Source organism: Ictalurus furcatus, chromosome 1, assembly GCF_023375685.1.
Source record: "Ictalurus furcatus strain D&B chromosome 1, Billie_1.0, whole genome shotgun sequence".
Taxonomy (NCBI): domain Eukaryota; kingdom Metazoa; phylum Chordata; class Actinopteri; order Siluriformes; family Ictaluridae; genus Ictalurus; species Ictalurus furcatus.
The window spans coordinates 12,417,515-12,430,725 of NC_071255.1; the positions used below are offsets into that span (position 1 = coordinate 12,417,515).

A 13,211-nucleotide genomic window follows, 5' to 3' on the forward strand; every position below is an offset into this window, starting at 1 on the left:
CCCTCACACACCCACACACACCCACACACACATATGCATACACACACGCGTGCACACACATGTGCACACACACGCGTGTGTACACACACACACACACACACACACACACACACCCTAGGTCAGTGTGTCTGCAATAAGGCAGTATCCACATGAGACACATTAATACCTCAAGCACTCAAGCAGATTGACAGGCTACATGATGAGCGAGGGTGTGTAGAGATAGCCATAAGGCAAACATACAAAAAACGACGGAGAGAACAAGAGTGACAGATCGATGGAAAAACAGTAGCAGTGAATGTAGCCTCTGGACTTGTGCAGCCCTGCCTGGGTCTTACCTGCCAAAGACAGTGAGAAACAGATAGAATGGGAGAGAAATGAAAGAATGGTGACAAATGGTGTAACAATGAGATCTTATTCTAACTCTGATGGTGGAGAAGTGGCAAAAAAAATGTCGCATCATTATCCATTTTTGAGGGTTTTTTTTAACTTGTCACTGTAGGAAAGCTTGCTGGTGTTATGTAGAAGCTGGTAAAAGAGTTTCTACAATAATCATCAAGGGATGAATCTCATTTACAATAAATGTCTCTCTGACCTCTAAGCACCACAGTTCAGCTTTTCATCAAAATTAAGAGGTTGCAGAAATCAGTCCCACAATGACTAAATAAAATGAAAAGGAATATTAGTCTCTGGCATTTAATGACTTATTTTTTACCATGGAACTTTTGTGACATGCATTTATGGCTAGCCAGTTTCTATTTACATCTATTCATTTGGCAGCCACTTATATCTGAAGTCAATTACAAGTAAGGGGGAATGTATTGCAAGAATATAGCACTCACGGCTCAGCGGTAGTGACAGGCTTTGAACCATCCAGTTTTCAGAACAGAAGCTTAACCACTCTGCTACCACTCTCAGCTATTTTCTTTTATTTGTTATTTAAGATTGATCTGACATATTCCTGTAGCAACCATGAAACATGAAATTCTCAAGAAAAATCCTATCTGATCTGCATTCAAATGCATTTACAAACCATATAAGCCTATTCAGAATGCTGTAATATCAGTTCTACATGTTCCTTTGCCTATCATTCATTCATGTTTTGTCCATGGCTAAAGTCAACCCTAATCTCCAGCTACAAGATGAGTTCCTGATGGATAGGAATAGCAAATAATAATGTGGATGCATTCAGGAGCCCACAAGCCCATTAAGAAGCCTTTAAAGCACTGCTTAGAGTGTGCCGAGATATCCGGGGCTCTTAGTGAGGCAGAGATTTACAGGTACAACAACCACAGCAAAATAGCCCCCCATCCCCACCCACCCAATCAAAAATAGTCCTTATTTACTGGAAACAATAGTCCGAATAATGAATAATGACAATAATGAATAATTAATGACTATTAACAGCATGAATAATAGGATTTGAGTGTTGCAAGAACACTGTTATAGGTGCTGATATTTACAACTGGGGCATTTTTGTTGCATATTTTCAGTTCAGAATAAAATGAGATCTACATATAAATGAAACAAAATACACACATACATCACATGGTACATGTTTAGTCGATTATTAATTTTTTTCTACACATTTCTCAGAGAGATTCATGCAAATCAATCCATGAATATCTTATTTTTTTCACTGGGTCTGCATCAGCCAACTGTCATCCAGTTTGATAAACTGTTGAGCTCATTTAGATTTAGCCATCAATGTCGGCTATCAAGCCATTCAACATGCTTCTTCCCTGACATCTTGTTCAAAAGGAAATATGTCAACATACAGAATCAAATCACCATTTCATAAACAATATAGTACTAACAATATTAAAACTTAAAAAATAAAACTAAAAATAAAAATTTTACCTAACTAGGTCTTTCAGCATTAAGGTCCTAAGATAGTCCTAAAAATACTCTGTTCTCATGGATATCAAACAATTGCAAACAAAACACAGGTTTATCAAAAGAAAATCTTTGTTAAATATGGGTGTGCAACAATTATTGGCACCCCTATGAATCCATATGAGAAAAATATATTTGAAGTATATTCCCATTGATATTAAAAAAAAAATTGTACACCTGGGTGACTGGAACAAAAAATTGTTCAACCATGACTTCCTGTTTCACATGGGTATAAACATGACATAACAAATAGGCCAAATTCCCTTAGTCATTCATATCAATGGGTAAGACCAAGGAATATAGCTGTGATATGCAGCAAAAGGTTGTTGAGCTTCACAAAATGGGAAGTGGCTATAAGAAAATAGCACAAGCATTGACCATGCCCATCAGGGCAATAATTAAGACATTCCAATCAACTGGAAATGTTATGAATCAACCTGGAATTGGACGCGTGTCTATATTGTCTCAACGAACTGTAAAGAGGATGGTTTGAGTGGCCAAAAAACTCAAGCCAAAAAACTTTAGTTTGCCTGACACTATTGGAACATCAAATGGGATCGGGTTCCATGGTCAGATAAAACCAAAATAGAGTACACCAGAGGTGGTTTTGGCGCACACAGAGAGGTAGCCATATGGAAAAGTACCTCATGCCCACGGTTAAACATGGTGGTGGCTCTTTAATGTTTTGGGGCTGTTTTTCTGCCAGAGGACCTGGACATGTTGGTAGGATTCATGGCATCATTGACTCAATCAAATATTAACAGATATTAAATGAAAACCTGACTGCCTCTGCCAGAAAGCTGAAAATGGGCCATGGTTGGGATTTCCAGTAGGACTATGATCCAAAACATACATCAATATCAACACAAAAATGGATTACTGACCACAAAATCAAGGTCCTGCCATGGTCATTCCAGTCCCTTGACTTGTCCGAGTCCCCATCCCATAGAAAACCTGTAGGGTGAACTGAAGAAGAGAGTCCATATGCGTGGACCTCAAAATTTGAAGGATCTGGAGAGATTCTGTATGGAGGAATGGTCTCAGATCCCTTGCCATGTATTCGCCAACCTCATCAGGCATTATAGGAGAAGACAGAGCTGTTATCTTGGCAAAGGGAGGTAGCATAATAATATATATATATATATATATATATATATATATATATATATATATATATATATATATACACACACACATATATATATATATATATATATATATATATATATATATATATATATATATATATATATACCTTGAACCTTTTGTATTTTTAAATCAGCTTTCTTATTTAAACTAGCAGAATATTCCATCCACCCATCCAACCATCAGTCTATTTTCTATACCGCTTATTAGTGTTGTGTTCAAGTCAACCTTTGTCAAGTTTGAGTTGAGACCAACTCCTTAAACTCCTTAACCAACTCCTTAACCAATTGATTATTGTCCGAGTGAAAAAATAAATTAAATTGGAAAAAGATTTGAAATTGCAATTGTACACTCAACACTGAGCTGTTAAATTAATATTTTAACTTTCACAGACCAATGGCAACATAAATGTAACAAAAAAATACCACTATTACATCTTGCCATTTAATATTTTTTATTTCCTGTCATCAATATCTCAACTAGTTTCCTATAAAAAAAATGGTTTCAAAGAAAAAGGGATATAGAGGTATATGTAGAACTTTCTGTATATTACAAGTGTATGAAAATACAAATTAACCTATTTTGTTATTGTATCACACTATACTGTGTCCTCCAGTTTGAGTTTAAATTTCGATTATTTGATGCCTCTCCCCCACAGTTATATAGGCTGACAGAGAGAGTACAGGGTAGAGCAGCATGTCAACAACAAGCTTCATGCTTTATTACTGCTGTTAATCTGTCTATGAATGACAACAAACTCATTTCTGAACACAGCTCTGTTCTTGTAACCTTTTTCATGTTAATTACTAAAATGAAAAAGAAATCCCTATCAGCAGGGTTTATGGTATTTACTACATGGGGAATGTCCGATTTTTTTCACCAACTTTTTACATTCATTTAAGAAATAACTGACTGTGTTTGCATGAATACTCAGCCAAACCTGCATTTTAACATGACGTGTGTATTTATTTGACTGTCCAAGCATAATAAGCCACTAAGGAGAACTCAATTCGGTACTCGCATGATGAGGTGGTACACACATTTGCGTTTCAAGTGCGGCAGTGAGACATTCATTAATTTCTTATAATCTTAATTTTATGCTGATATCTAACCCTGCAAAAACTCATTTCAGGGAGGTAGTTCCCTGCAACCCCATCTCACCCATACACCCACACACATACATACACTCATTTTTAAGTATTTTGTTGGCAGCCTCAATGCTAATAGCTTAATGCTAAATGTGACATTAAAATATGTACTTAATGTGTGCTATTATATTATATTCAACTCATTTGGTAATTTTTTTTTATTCTCTTACAACTTTAAGCAAGTCTACAGGGAATTTGGCCACTAGCCAGCTATTATAACATTAGCTATGCTAATGAACAAATGATACCTGTTAAACTCATCTCAACATGTCTTTTACAATCATTTAACCCACCATGGACAATCGAAAAATCGCTGTTGAATACTTGCAAAACTGTTGTTATTTTTGACCCCTATGAAGCAGGGGTACACTTTAGTGTAGTCTGGGGTGAAGTGCAATTTGTATTTTCTTTTTTTTTGGACACTCTGCCATGATGCACATTAACACTACAGTGATCCTGAACTACATCGATACACTGAACTGATGGATGAACTGGAGAGAGAGAGAGAGGTTGACTTTAAAGCCTGCCCACAGAGAAAACTGATAGGTCTAGCCAGCAGAAAGAGAGACCAATAAGAATACGGTCTCTGTCACTCTCTCGCTCTTGTCACTCGGGCAGCCTCGCTCTCTGCTCCTACTGGTCTCTTGCCTGCTCTCAAAAAAAATCAATTTCCAGGATATTGTATATAATTTGAGGCCGTCAGGGAACTGCTATTAGGAGACTCCTGGAACTTCCAGGAGAGGTGTTTGAAAATGTTGTTATTTATTTTTTTTATCTTTCTTTTCATGTAAATATGACGCACACTCGACTGTACTCTGGAAAATTACAGAGTCCAAAAGGTCCAAGTCTGTGTCAGGTTCAAGTACAAATTTACCTGAGTGTATGACAAGTCTGAGTTCATTCATAATTGGACTCGAGTCCAGACTCGAGTCCAAGTCCGAGATCGAGTACCCCAACTCTACTGCTTATCCTGCACAGGGTTCTGGGGGAGCCTGGAGCCTAGTGACTTGGGACACAAGGTGAGGGACACTCTAGACAGGGTGCCAACCCATCACAGGCACAGTCACACACACCTTAACACACTACAGACAATTTGGAAAAGCTAATCAGCCTACAATGCATGTCTTTGGACTGGGTGAGGAAACCGAAGTACCAGGAGGAAACCCCAAAAGCACTGGGAGAACATGCAAACTCCACGCACACAGGGTGGAGGCAGGAATTGAACCCCCAAACCTGGAGGTCCGAAGCAAACATGCTAACCATGAAGCCACTAGCAGAATATTAATATAATTAATGTAAAGTACACCAAACATCTCCAACCTGCCACCAACCAAAAAAGGAGGACCAGCAGGACTTTCAAAGGTTGAACACATTTTTGGCTATGATTGGTCAGAGTTAAATAGACACAAACTTATGGCTGATGCAGACCCAGTGAGAATAAACACACATTCATAGACTGATTTGTACAAGTCTGTGCATAAAAAAATGCATCCAGAAGGTTAAAACACGTGCCATGTGATGAATAAAGCCACAAATAAACAGCAGATTCCACAAATAGATGATAGGCAGGCATGTTTGTGCACTACATATTACTGATCCAATTTTTTAATTTGTGAAACAAAAAAATATTTGTGCATCTTATTTTTATTTATTATTGAATGAATCTCATTTAATTTTTGTAGAATTTAATATGTTAATTATTTGCAAATTATACAATAAAAATATATCCATATCACAGCAGTTTAAAAAGGTTATGCAAACTGGATAATATTACACATTTCAACTCCATGCAAGGATTCTGAAATTGATCAATGATGAAATGATGAAACAATTCTTGGCTGAACTAAGACTTTAGGCAGAGAGTAATGGCGTAACGTGGGGTATTATACTTGGCATTATACTGACGTGGCATTGAGAGGTCGTCGGCAGGGCACTGAATCCCTGATGCAGGTTCCAGAAGCGGGGTCGGCCAGCTCCACAATGACGAAGGGCCTCTCCTCCAGGGTCACAACCCTCAGGTGCTGTGCATCATCGGGAGGCTGCAGGAAGGGGCCGTACCGAGACCAGGCCGGGTATCGCAAACGCAGCACGCCGTTCTCCCACCATCCTACCTGAGACCACACACACAGAACACAAGGTGAGGTCAAGGACCAGGTGGTAATGGGTAATGAGTAAAAAAGATGGTCCTTGGTTAGTGCCTTGACCCTTGGGTCAAGTACCAACTGCTAAAAGGTAGCAAAACTGTAGATTTTTCTTTGTCCGAGAACAAAGTGCCTATTTTTGTCTCTGAATGAAGTAAAAAATACCTGGTCTAGACTAGAACATTCTCTTTATTCACTATGAATTTCCTTCATATGAACGTCAGAGGTCAACCTCAGCCCATTAAACCTCACTTTAAACTGCCTTGTTTTGGCATGTCATTGAGGTAGGTTGATGGAGGAGAATGACTCTGCTCTGTGTTGGGAAGCCTGCAGAGCGTGTGGAGGCAGTGAAAAATGACTCCCTGCCTCCTCCATACTTCTCTCATTGAGAGGCTTGGACCTTTAGTGCTGAAGCAGCATGGGACTTTTCTCTGAGCAGCAAGAAGGAGCCTTTAGCTAAGAGCTGGCCGACAGAGGAAAAGGTCAGCAAGACACTTGAGGGCTTTATTTACTAAGTGTGCTATTAAGGACTTCTTATTTGCTTGCGAAAACAAAATAAAGCGATACAGCACTTTAGATATATCTATCATGTGATTGCAATCTGATAACAATTACTGAAGATAACTACACTGGTAAGACTACCCTCATTTCTACAAACTAATGAAACTCTCTATATTACGTTAGCTTTATTAATTCCCATTATGAACGGCTTATTGGTCAATGCAAACAACACTCTCACACACACACACACACACACACAGCTCTGTGGATGGAAAACAGACACAAGCCAACAAAGTGTCTTTATGGATTGGTCTGCCTGTCCCATGGGACATCTATTAAGGCTCAGATATATTTTACCCATTCAGTGCAATTGGTTTTTAATTAGATAATAATTAGCCTTTTGTATTTGCATAGCAAACAAATGTCACTTCTCTATACAATGTGATTGGCCTACAGATCTCCCTGCAGAACTAATTAGCTTTATAAAGGCCTTTGAATGGGTGCCCCCATAAAGCTAGGCATCTTAATGAAAACCCAAAAGCAAATTTGCGTTTAAAAAAATCTCAATCTTTTAAAACAACCAAATCAGACCACTGACTCAGTGTGTATATGTTCTAGATAGTAAAAATCCTTAGACAAACAATTTTCTGTAAACACTGTCCAAGCCAAATGAATGCAGAAAATGTGTAATAATGAAATATCATTAGGCTATGAGATAAACATTTTGTGAAATGAAAGTCTCACAAAAAGGTTGCTGTAAAATGTCAACTCGCCCAATTACACACAAAAATCATTACAAAGGTAATGAGTGGGCTAACACAATGCAACAACGCCAGAAGGAACTGTGTGGGCATGCAGACTCTTCAAACTGTCAGGCTGTGAATGCTGCACGCTTCACGCTCTCCTCATTACTTCAGGCCTCACGCTCCAGCCTCTGCACCTCCACCAGCGCAGCCGTCATATTGCTCAGATCTGCCGATGACACTGCAATGCTGGGTTTTATCAGTGACGGTGATGTGCAGAAGGGGCACATCACCTTGCATCAGTGAGTGCAAGCCTTCAATAAATCACACTCCCAGAAAAAGATGGGTCAAATATGCTGTTGACAGCAAGTTAGACTGAACAGTAAAGAGTTCTAACAACTCCACTTTTGTTCCACTTAATCTGAACAAGCTCACAGATGTCTCATTACATTCTCCTTGTAATACACTCTGTCCATTTCGGCATCTTGTAATTAGCACATTACGTGCATTTATGTTAGTGGACGCAATATGAGCAACTCAGAAGGCTGACTCTGGCCTCTGGGTTTATCCTTGACACTTACACACACAATGACAGCTATCAGTAATTCTGCAGCTTCCCACATAATCCTCATAGAGCTATTCACCTGCCCCAGACACTGAAATTGCACTTCTGCTATATATCCATCACAGCTCAGACCGTGTGCACACAACACAGGTGGTTGTGTGTAATTTGTACACAAGAACCTGGCGGCCAGTTGCTGCTAGGGTTTCAGTACAAGACGGTGTGGGCTTGGAGCCGAGACAGCTAATTGAAAGGGAAATGGTAGCAACCGGCATGTAGGCGTGGGTGTCACTGGCCCGTTCACTTATAGCAATTCTGTAGACTTAGTACTGGCTTGCGACTTCATAGTTAAATGCCTCAGACATACACATGTGCATATTACAGTACAGAAAGTCCATGCTTCCCAGAAACTGGTTTTATGACTGTTTACCTGACACCCTGCTTGTCATCTTCACACCTCCATTGCTCCCTTCTGTCATCAACCTGTCTCTGTAGGTCAGTCTGACCATCCATTCCAGTTTGTCTGTCTGTCCGCTGGTCTGCTCGACGCATTCAATTGTTTAACACAAACTCAGTTTACTCTACAAAAAAAGCCAAATCTCGAACAGCAGAAAGCCAGAAAGTCTGCGAATGTGAGAACAAGAGACATCTCCAAAATATGGTCTAGGAAGAGATCAAAACAAATGTCCAATGAGTTGATATCAGCTAACACTGGGTAGGAAAAGGTAGAAATGTATGTATGAGGCATTTCACATTTCAAAAACTGCTGCTAGAGGTGGATATGTGTGATGCTACTGTAAGTGGCATGTCTTTGTGGACCTCTTTAATAATTTCTACTGGGATCTGCTTCTTCTTCTTCTTCTTTACAATCTGGACCAGAAGCAATGAGATGTTGTAACTTTTCTGTCACATTTCAGCAAAGTGGTGGCTCTGCAGAAATCTCACTCTGCGCCGAGGTGGAGGGAGAGCTGTAAAAGACAGGCTCTGGTCAAACAGTCTCTCCCCAGGGAACAGCTAATGCTTTCACAGGGTGAAACACACACACATACACACAATGCCATAACACGCCCATCCATCTGAACAGCCCCTCTGAGAGCCAGCGACGGCGGGGATAAAACAGGACATGCCTAACCCACAACGTTCCTTACAGATCAAGACAACAACATTTAAACAAGCTAAATACAACCACAGCAGATTTGATCTACCATAATGTGCTTTGGAGCTGGAGAAGGACAAATCCATGTACAACTACACATTTTATCCTTGAATTTGATGAATGGTTTGGTTTAAGAATACGCTGCATGTGACAGGCTGAACACTACTTTAGTGAATAGATTTAACAAGAAGAGAGTTAATGCTCTATGTTAAGGGCATAAAAATGTTCTATTTGTGTCAGGGCTACCACTGGCTATGCAAATTATCAACACTACATTTTACAGAATTAATTTAGGAACAGTTGCAGGCCTTTTGACTTTTATCAGAGCACTGAAAACAATTGTAAAGGAAGAAAACATCTATACTCAGCACACCCTCGTAAACCGGCATTACAGCACTTCTCTAAATATTTGATGAGAATTAGAAATAGAAAGACTGATTGTTGGAGATAGAAAACCTCCGAGCCAGAGTTCCCACTAAAGTGTCTAATCTGAAGCTCTTGAGCTCTGCAGATTTTACCTTAAAATAAATCTCAGGCATAATACACAACTCTCTGTACAGACATGACATGTAACCCTCGCCCAACTGTTGCGTCAGTTTGTTAATGTCTTAATATATTCAGTTTGTCTTTGGCAAGACCGCAAAAACCTAGAAGCTGAAGGGTCAATTTGCTCTTTTGTCCAGCTAGTCGGAACAAAGACCTCAAATCAGAGCCAGGCATGATTTTGGATGTCGGAAGAGAAAAGGAGGAGGGGAGAGAGATTTTCTGGGTGGATTGTAATAGGGCAAAGACTAATGGCTGGTATCAATGCTGAGTTCCACAGCTGGAGACATGGGAATCTAAACTAAGCTGACAGGAGTACATGAACATCAGTGAGAGATCAATATGTGACCTCTTGGCATGCCCGAGGCCAGTACAAGCCACCACATTCCTTCGCTCCTTAGCTTAGGGGCTTACCACTGGAGCCCACCCAGTGCTTATCACTGTTCTCCAGTCAGCCAGAGTGTTCCCCCCTACTGATGGACTGGACAGGCATTTCTTACTTAACACAGAGATACAGAACATATGTGCAGGGGCTTTTTTTCACTCTGGTTCCGTCTACATAAGCCCAGACTCTGCACCAGAAATCTACATATAATGTAAAAGGAGTAACCAAGGTGCCTCAAAAGACACACACAGATATTAGCAGATTTAAGTACTATTCAGACAGGATTTACTTTCATGTTCACATACACTCCCTGATTACTATATTAGGAACTCCTGTACACCTGCTCATTCTTGCAATCAGCCAATCATGTGGCAGCAGTGCAATGCATAAATCCATGCAAATACAGATCAAGAGCTTCAGTTAATGTTCATTTCAAACATAAGAATGGGGGAAAATGTGATCTTAGTGACTTTGATTTTAGCATGGATGTTGGTGCCAGATCTGCTGGTTTGAGTATTTCAGAAAATGCTGATCTCCTGGGATTTTACTGCACAACAGTCTCTAGAGTTTACACAGATTGGACAAAGATGTTTGTGGACACAGCCATTATACCCCTTGCAGATATAACAGTCTCCACTCTCCTGGGAAGGCTTTCCACTACACTTTGGAACATGGCTGTAGGAATTTCTGCTTATTCAGCCACAAGAGCATTAGTGAGATTAGGCACTGATGTTGTGCAAGAATGTTGGTGCACAGTCGCCATTCCAATTCATCCGAAAAGTGTTCAGTGAGATTGAGGTCAGGGCTCTGTGCAGGTCACTTGAGTTTTTTCCACTCCAACTTTGGCAAACTATGTCCTTATGGACTTTGCTTTGTGCACAGGGGCATTGCCATTCTGGAACAGGATTGTGCTAGGCTCCTACTACTTGGAAGCCTTCCTTCTCTTAAGGTTTGTGCCTGCTTGTCCCTTAACTGTCATCTGTACCTGGGATTGAGAACGGTGCCATCTTACATCTGCTTGTTTTAAAGAGCTGCTCTCATGCTCTGTTTGTTCCTCCACTGTACTATTGCAACATTTCACATCTGTAAACATGGACCGCGTGCAAATTAGGCATAGCTTTTCTATCAACAAGAGACAAGCTTTCTGTCTCTGATCTTATAAAAAAGATCTAAATTAATTTATGTCTCATAATCAAATGTAAATTTCTGTTGCCACCAGGAGATATTCAACATGAATAAATTATTTTTTTGTTTTCTTTTTCTGCATTTTTCTGTGTTATTTCTACTTGTGTTTTCAGGTGTGGAAATCAACTGCGGCATTGTTTACCACATTACTGAGCAGTAAAAATGTTGCCAGAATTTCATGCTCATTTTCCATGTCTCTGTTTATCTGTATGGCAACCACTCTATAACTTTATCAGTCTGTTTTATCTTGTTGCACTGAGTGACACTGCATTGTTTGTGACATTTTTCCAGCTATATTTGTTATCACTGCCTTTGCCTCCCATGAGTAGTGCTCTGCTGGTAGCACCTGACATATTATACATGACTGCTATATTCAGCTCACTGAGGCTTAAGGCTAAAAATGCCATAGGTTTTCATCAAGCATTAAATAATTGAACCACATTTAGTCATTGTGAGTGTAGGTTTTTCCTTCACCTTTTATTCATAATTTTACCTGTCTCTTAAACCTGAAGGCTTTTTTGAATGAATTTCGAATGAGATATGTACTTTCTCTATTTTAGCATTTTTTGGTAAACACTTTAGAGTACTAGTATTCCAAGGGATCATTACATTGGATGATCCCATGTAGGTGAAATAACCTTAAGATCAAATATTTCCATTCAGGTAAAATATGATGATTATAAACTGTACTGTAAAAATGAATGATTGATTAGAGGTATTTTAATATCAGACTAACTATTTGTGGCACCAAACGACATGCTGAAATCGCTGTCTGGCTTTTCTTTATACTCTACATCCAGAAGAAGCCAGTGGAAAAAATATTTTAAAATATGATTGCCAGGTCTGGCAATATTTTGATGAAAAAAGCAGGAATGTTGTGGTGTGCAAGTTCAAGGGGCATCAAGCCTAAAAAAAAAGTTTCTTTTTACTCTCATGCAGAACTGGGATCATTCTGTTCCAAAATGTTGAGTATTTCATTAAAACTTCATTAAAAGTTTGAATCTATAATGGACATGAATCATGTACATTGGTTTGCAGATTACAGCCCATTTTACACAGGAAATGACACTGCATGTGTGACAAATTGCTCCACAACACTTTTCATTTTACAATGGGAACTGCTCTTAGGAGCATTCATTTGTACACTATATGGCCAACAGTATGTTGACACTTGACCATTAACCCTTATGTTGGTTTTCCCCAAACTGTTTCCACAATGTTGAAAGCACACAATTGTATGGGATTCCTTTGTTTGCTATAGCTTTAAGATTTCCCTTCACTCGAACAAGAGGCCCAAACATGTTCCAGCATAGTTTGCCAAGGTTAGAGTGGAAGAACTTGAATGGCCTGCATAGAACCCTGACCTCAACTCCACTGAACACTTTGAGATGAATTGTACTGCTGACTGTGCTTCAGGCCTTCTTGCCCTACATCAGTGCTTGACCTCACTAATGTTCATGTGGCTGAATGGGTAGAAATTCCCATAAAGGTCTAGTGGAAAGCTTTCCCAGGAGAATTAAAGCAGTTACAGCAACAAAAGGGAGACCAATTTTGGAATGAGATGTTCAACAAGCACATATGGAATGATATCCATATGCTCACAGTTTACATCCGATGATCCGGTGTGTCATCTTATGTCATGTTAGCACTACCTGTGATAGGTGCTCTAATGTTTAATGCCATAACAATTTACTCTTTCTAACATGTTCCATGACAGAGTTTATTATATATTAAACAAAAAACATATGTGATAAGATATGTGATGTTTTATATCATGGTCACAGAATTCCCCACCCCTCTATTGGCTG

At 39.4% G+C, this 13,211-nt stretch overlaps 1 protein-coding gene across 1 annotated transcript in view; it reads right to left on the reverse strand.

Moving 5' to 3' along the window:
* Nucleotides 1–13,211, reverse strand: part of LOC128615702 (glutamate receptor ionotropic, NMDA 2D) — a gene marked incomplete at its 3' end in the record, with an annotated part of 95,545 nt that overhangs the window by 41,381 nt on the left and 40,953 nt on the right. Inside the window, exon 7 of the mRNA XM_053638372.1 lies at nt 6,093–6,298. Coding sequence (XP_053494347.1) covers nt 6,093–6,298 — 206 coding nt within the window. The remainder of the gene's footprint in view (nt 1–6,092; nt 6,299–13,211) is intronic.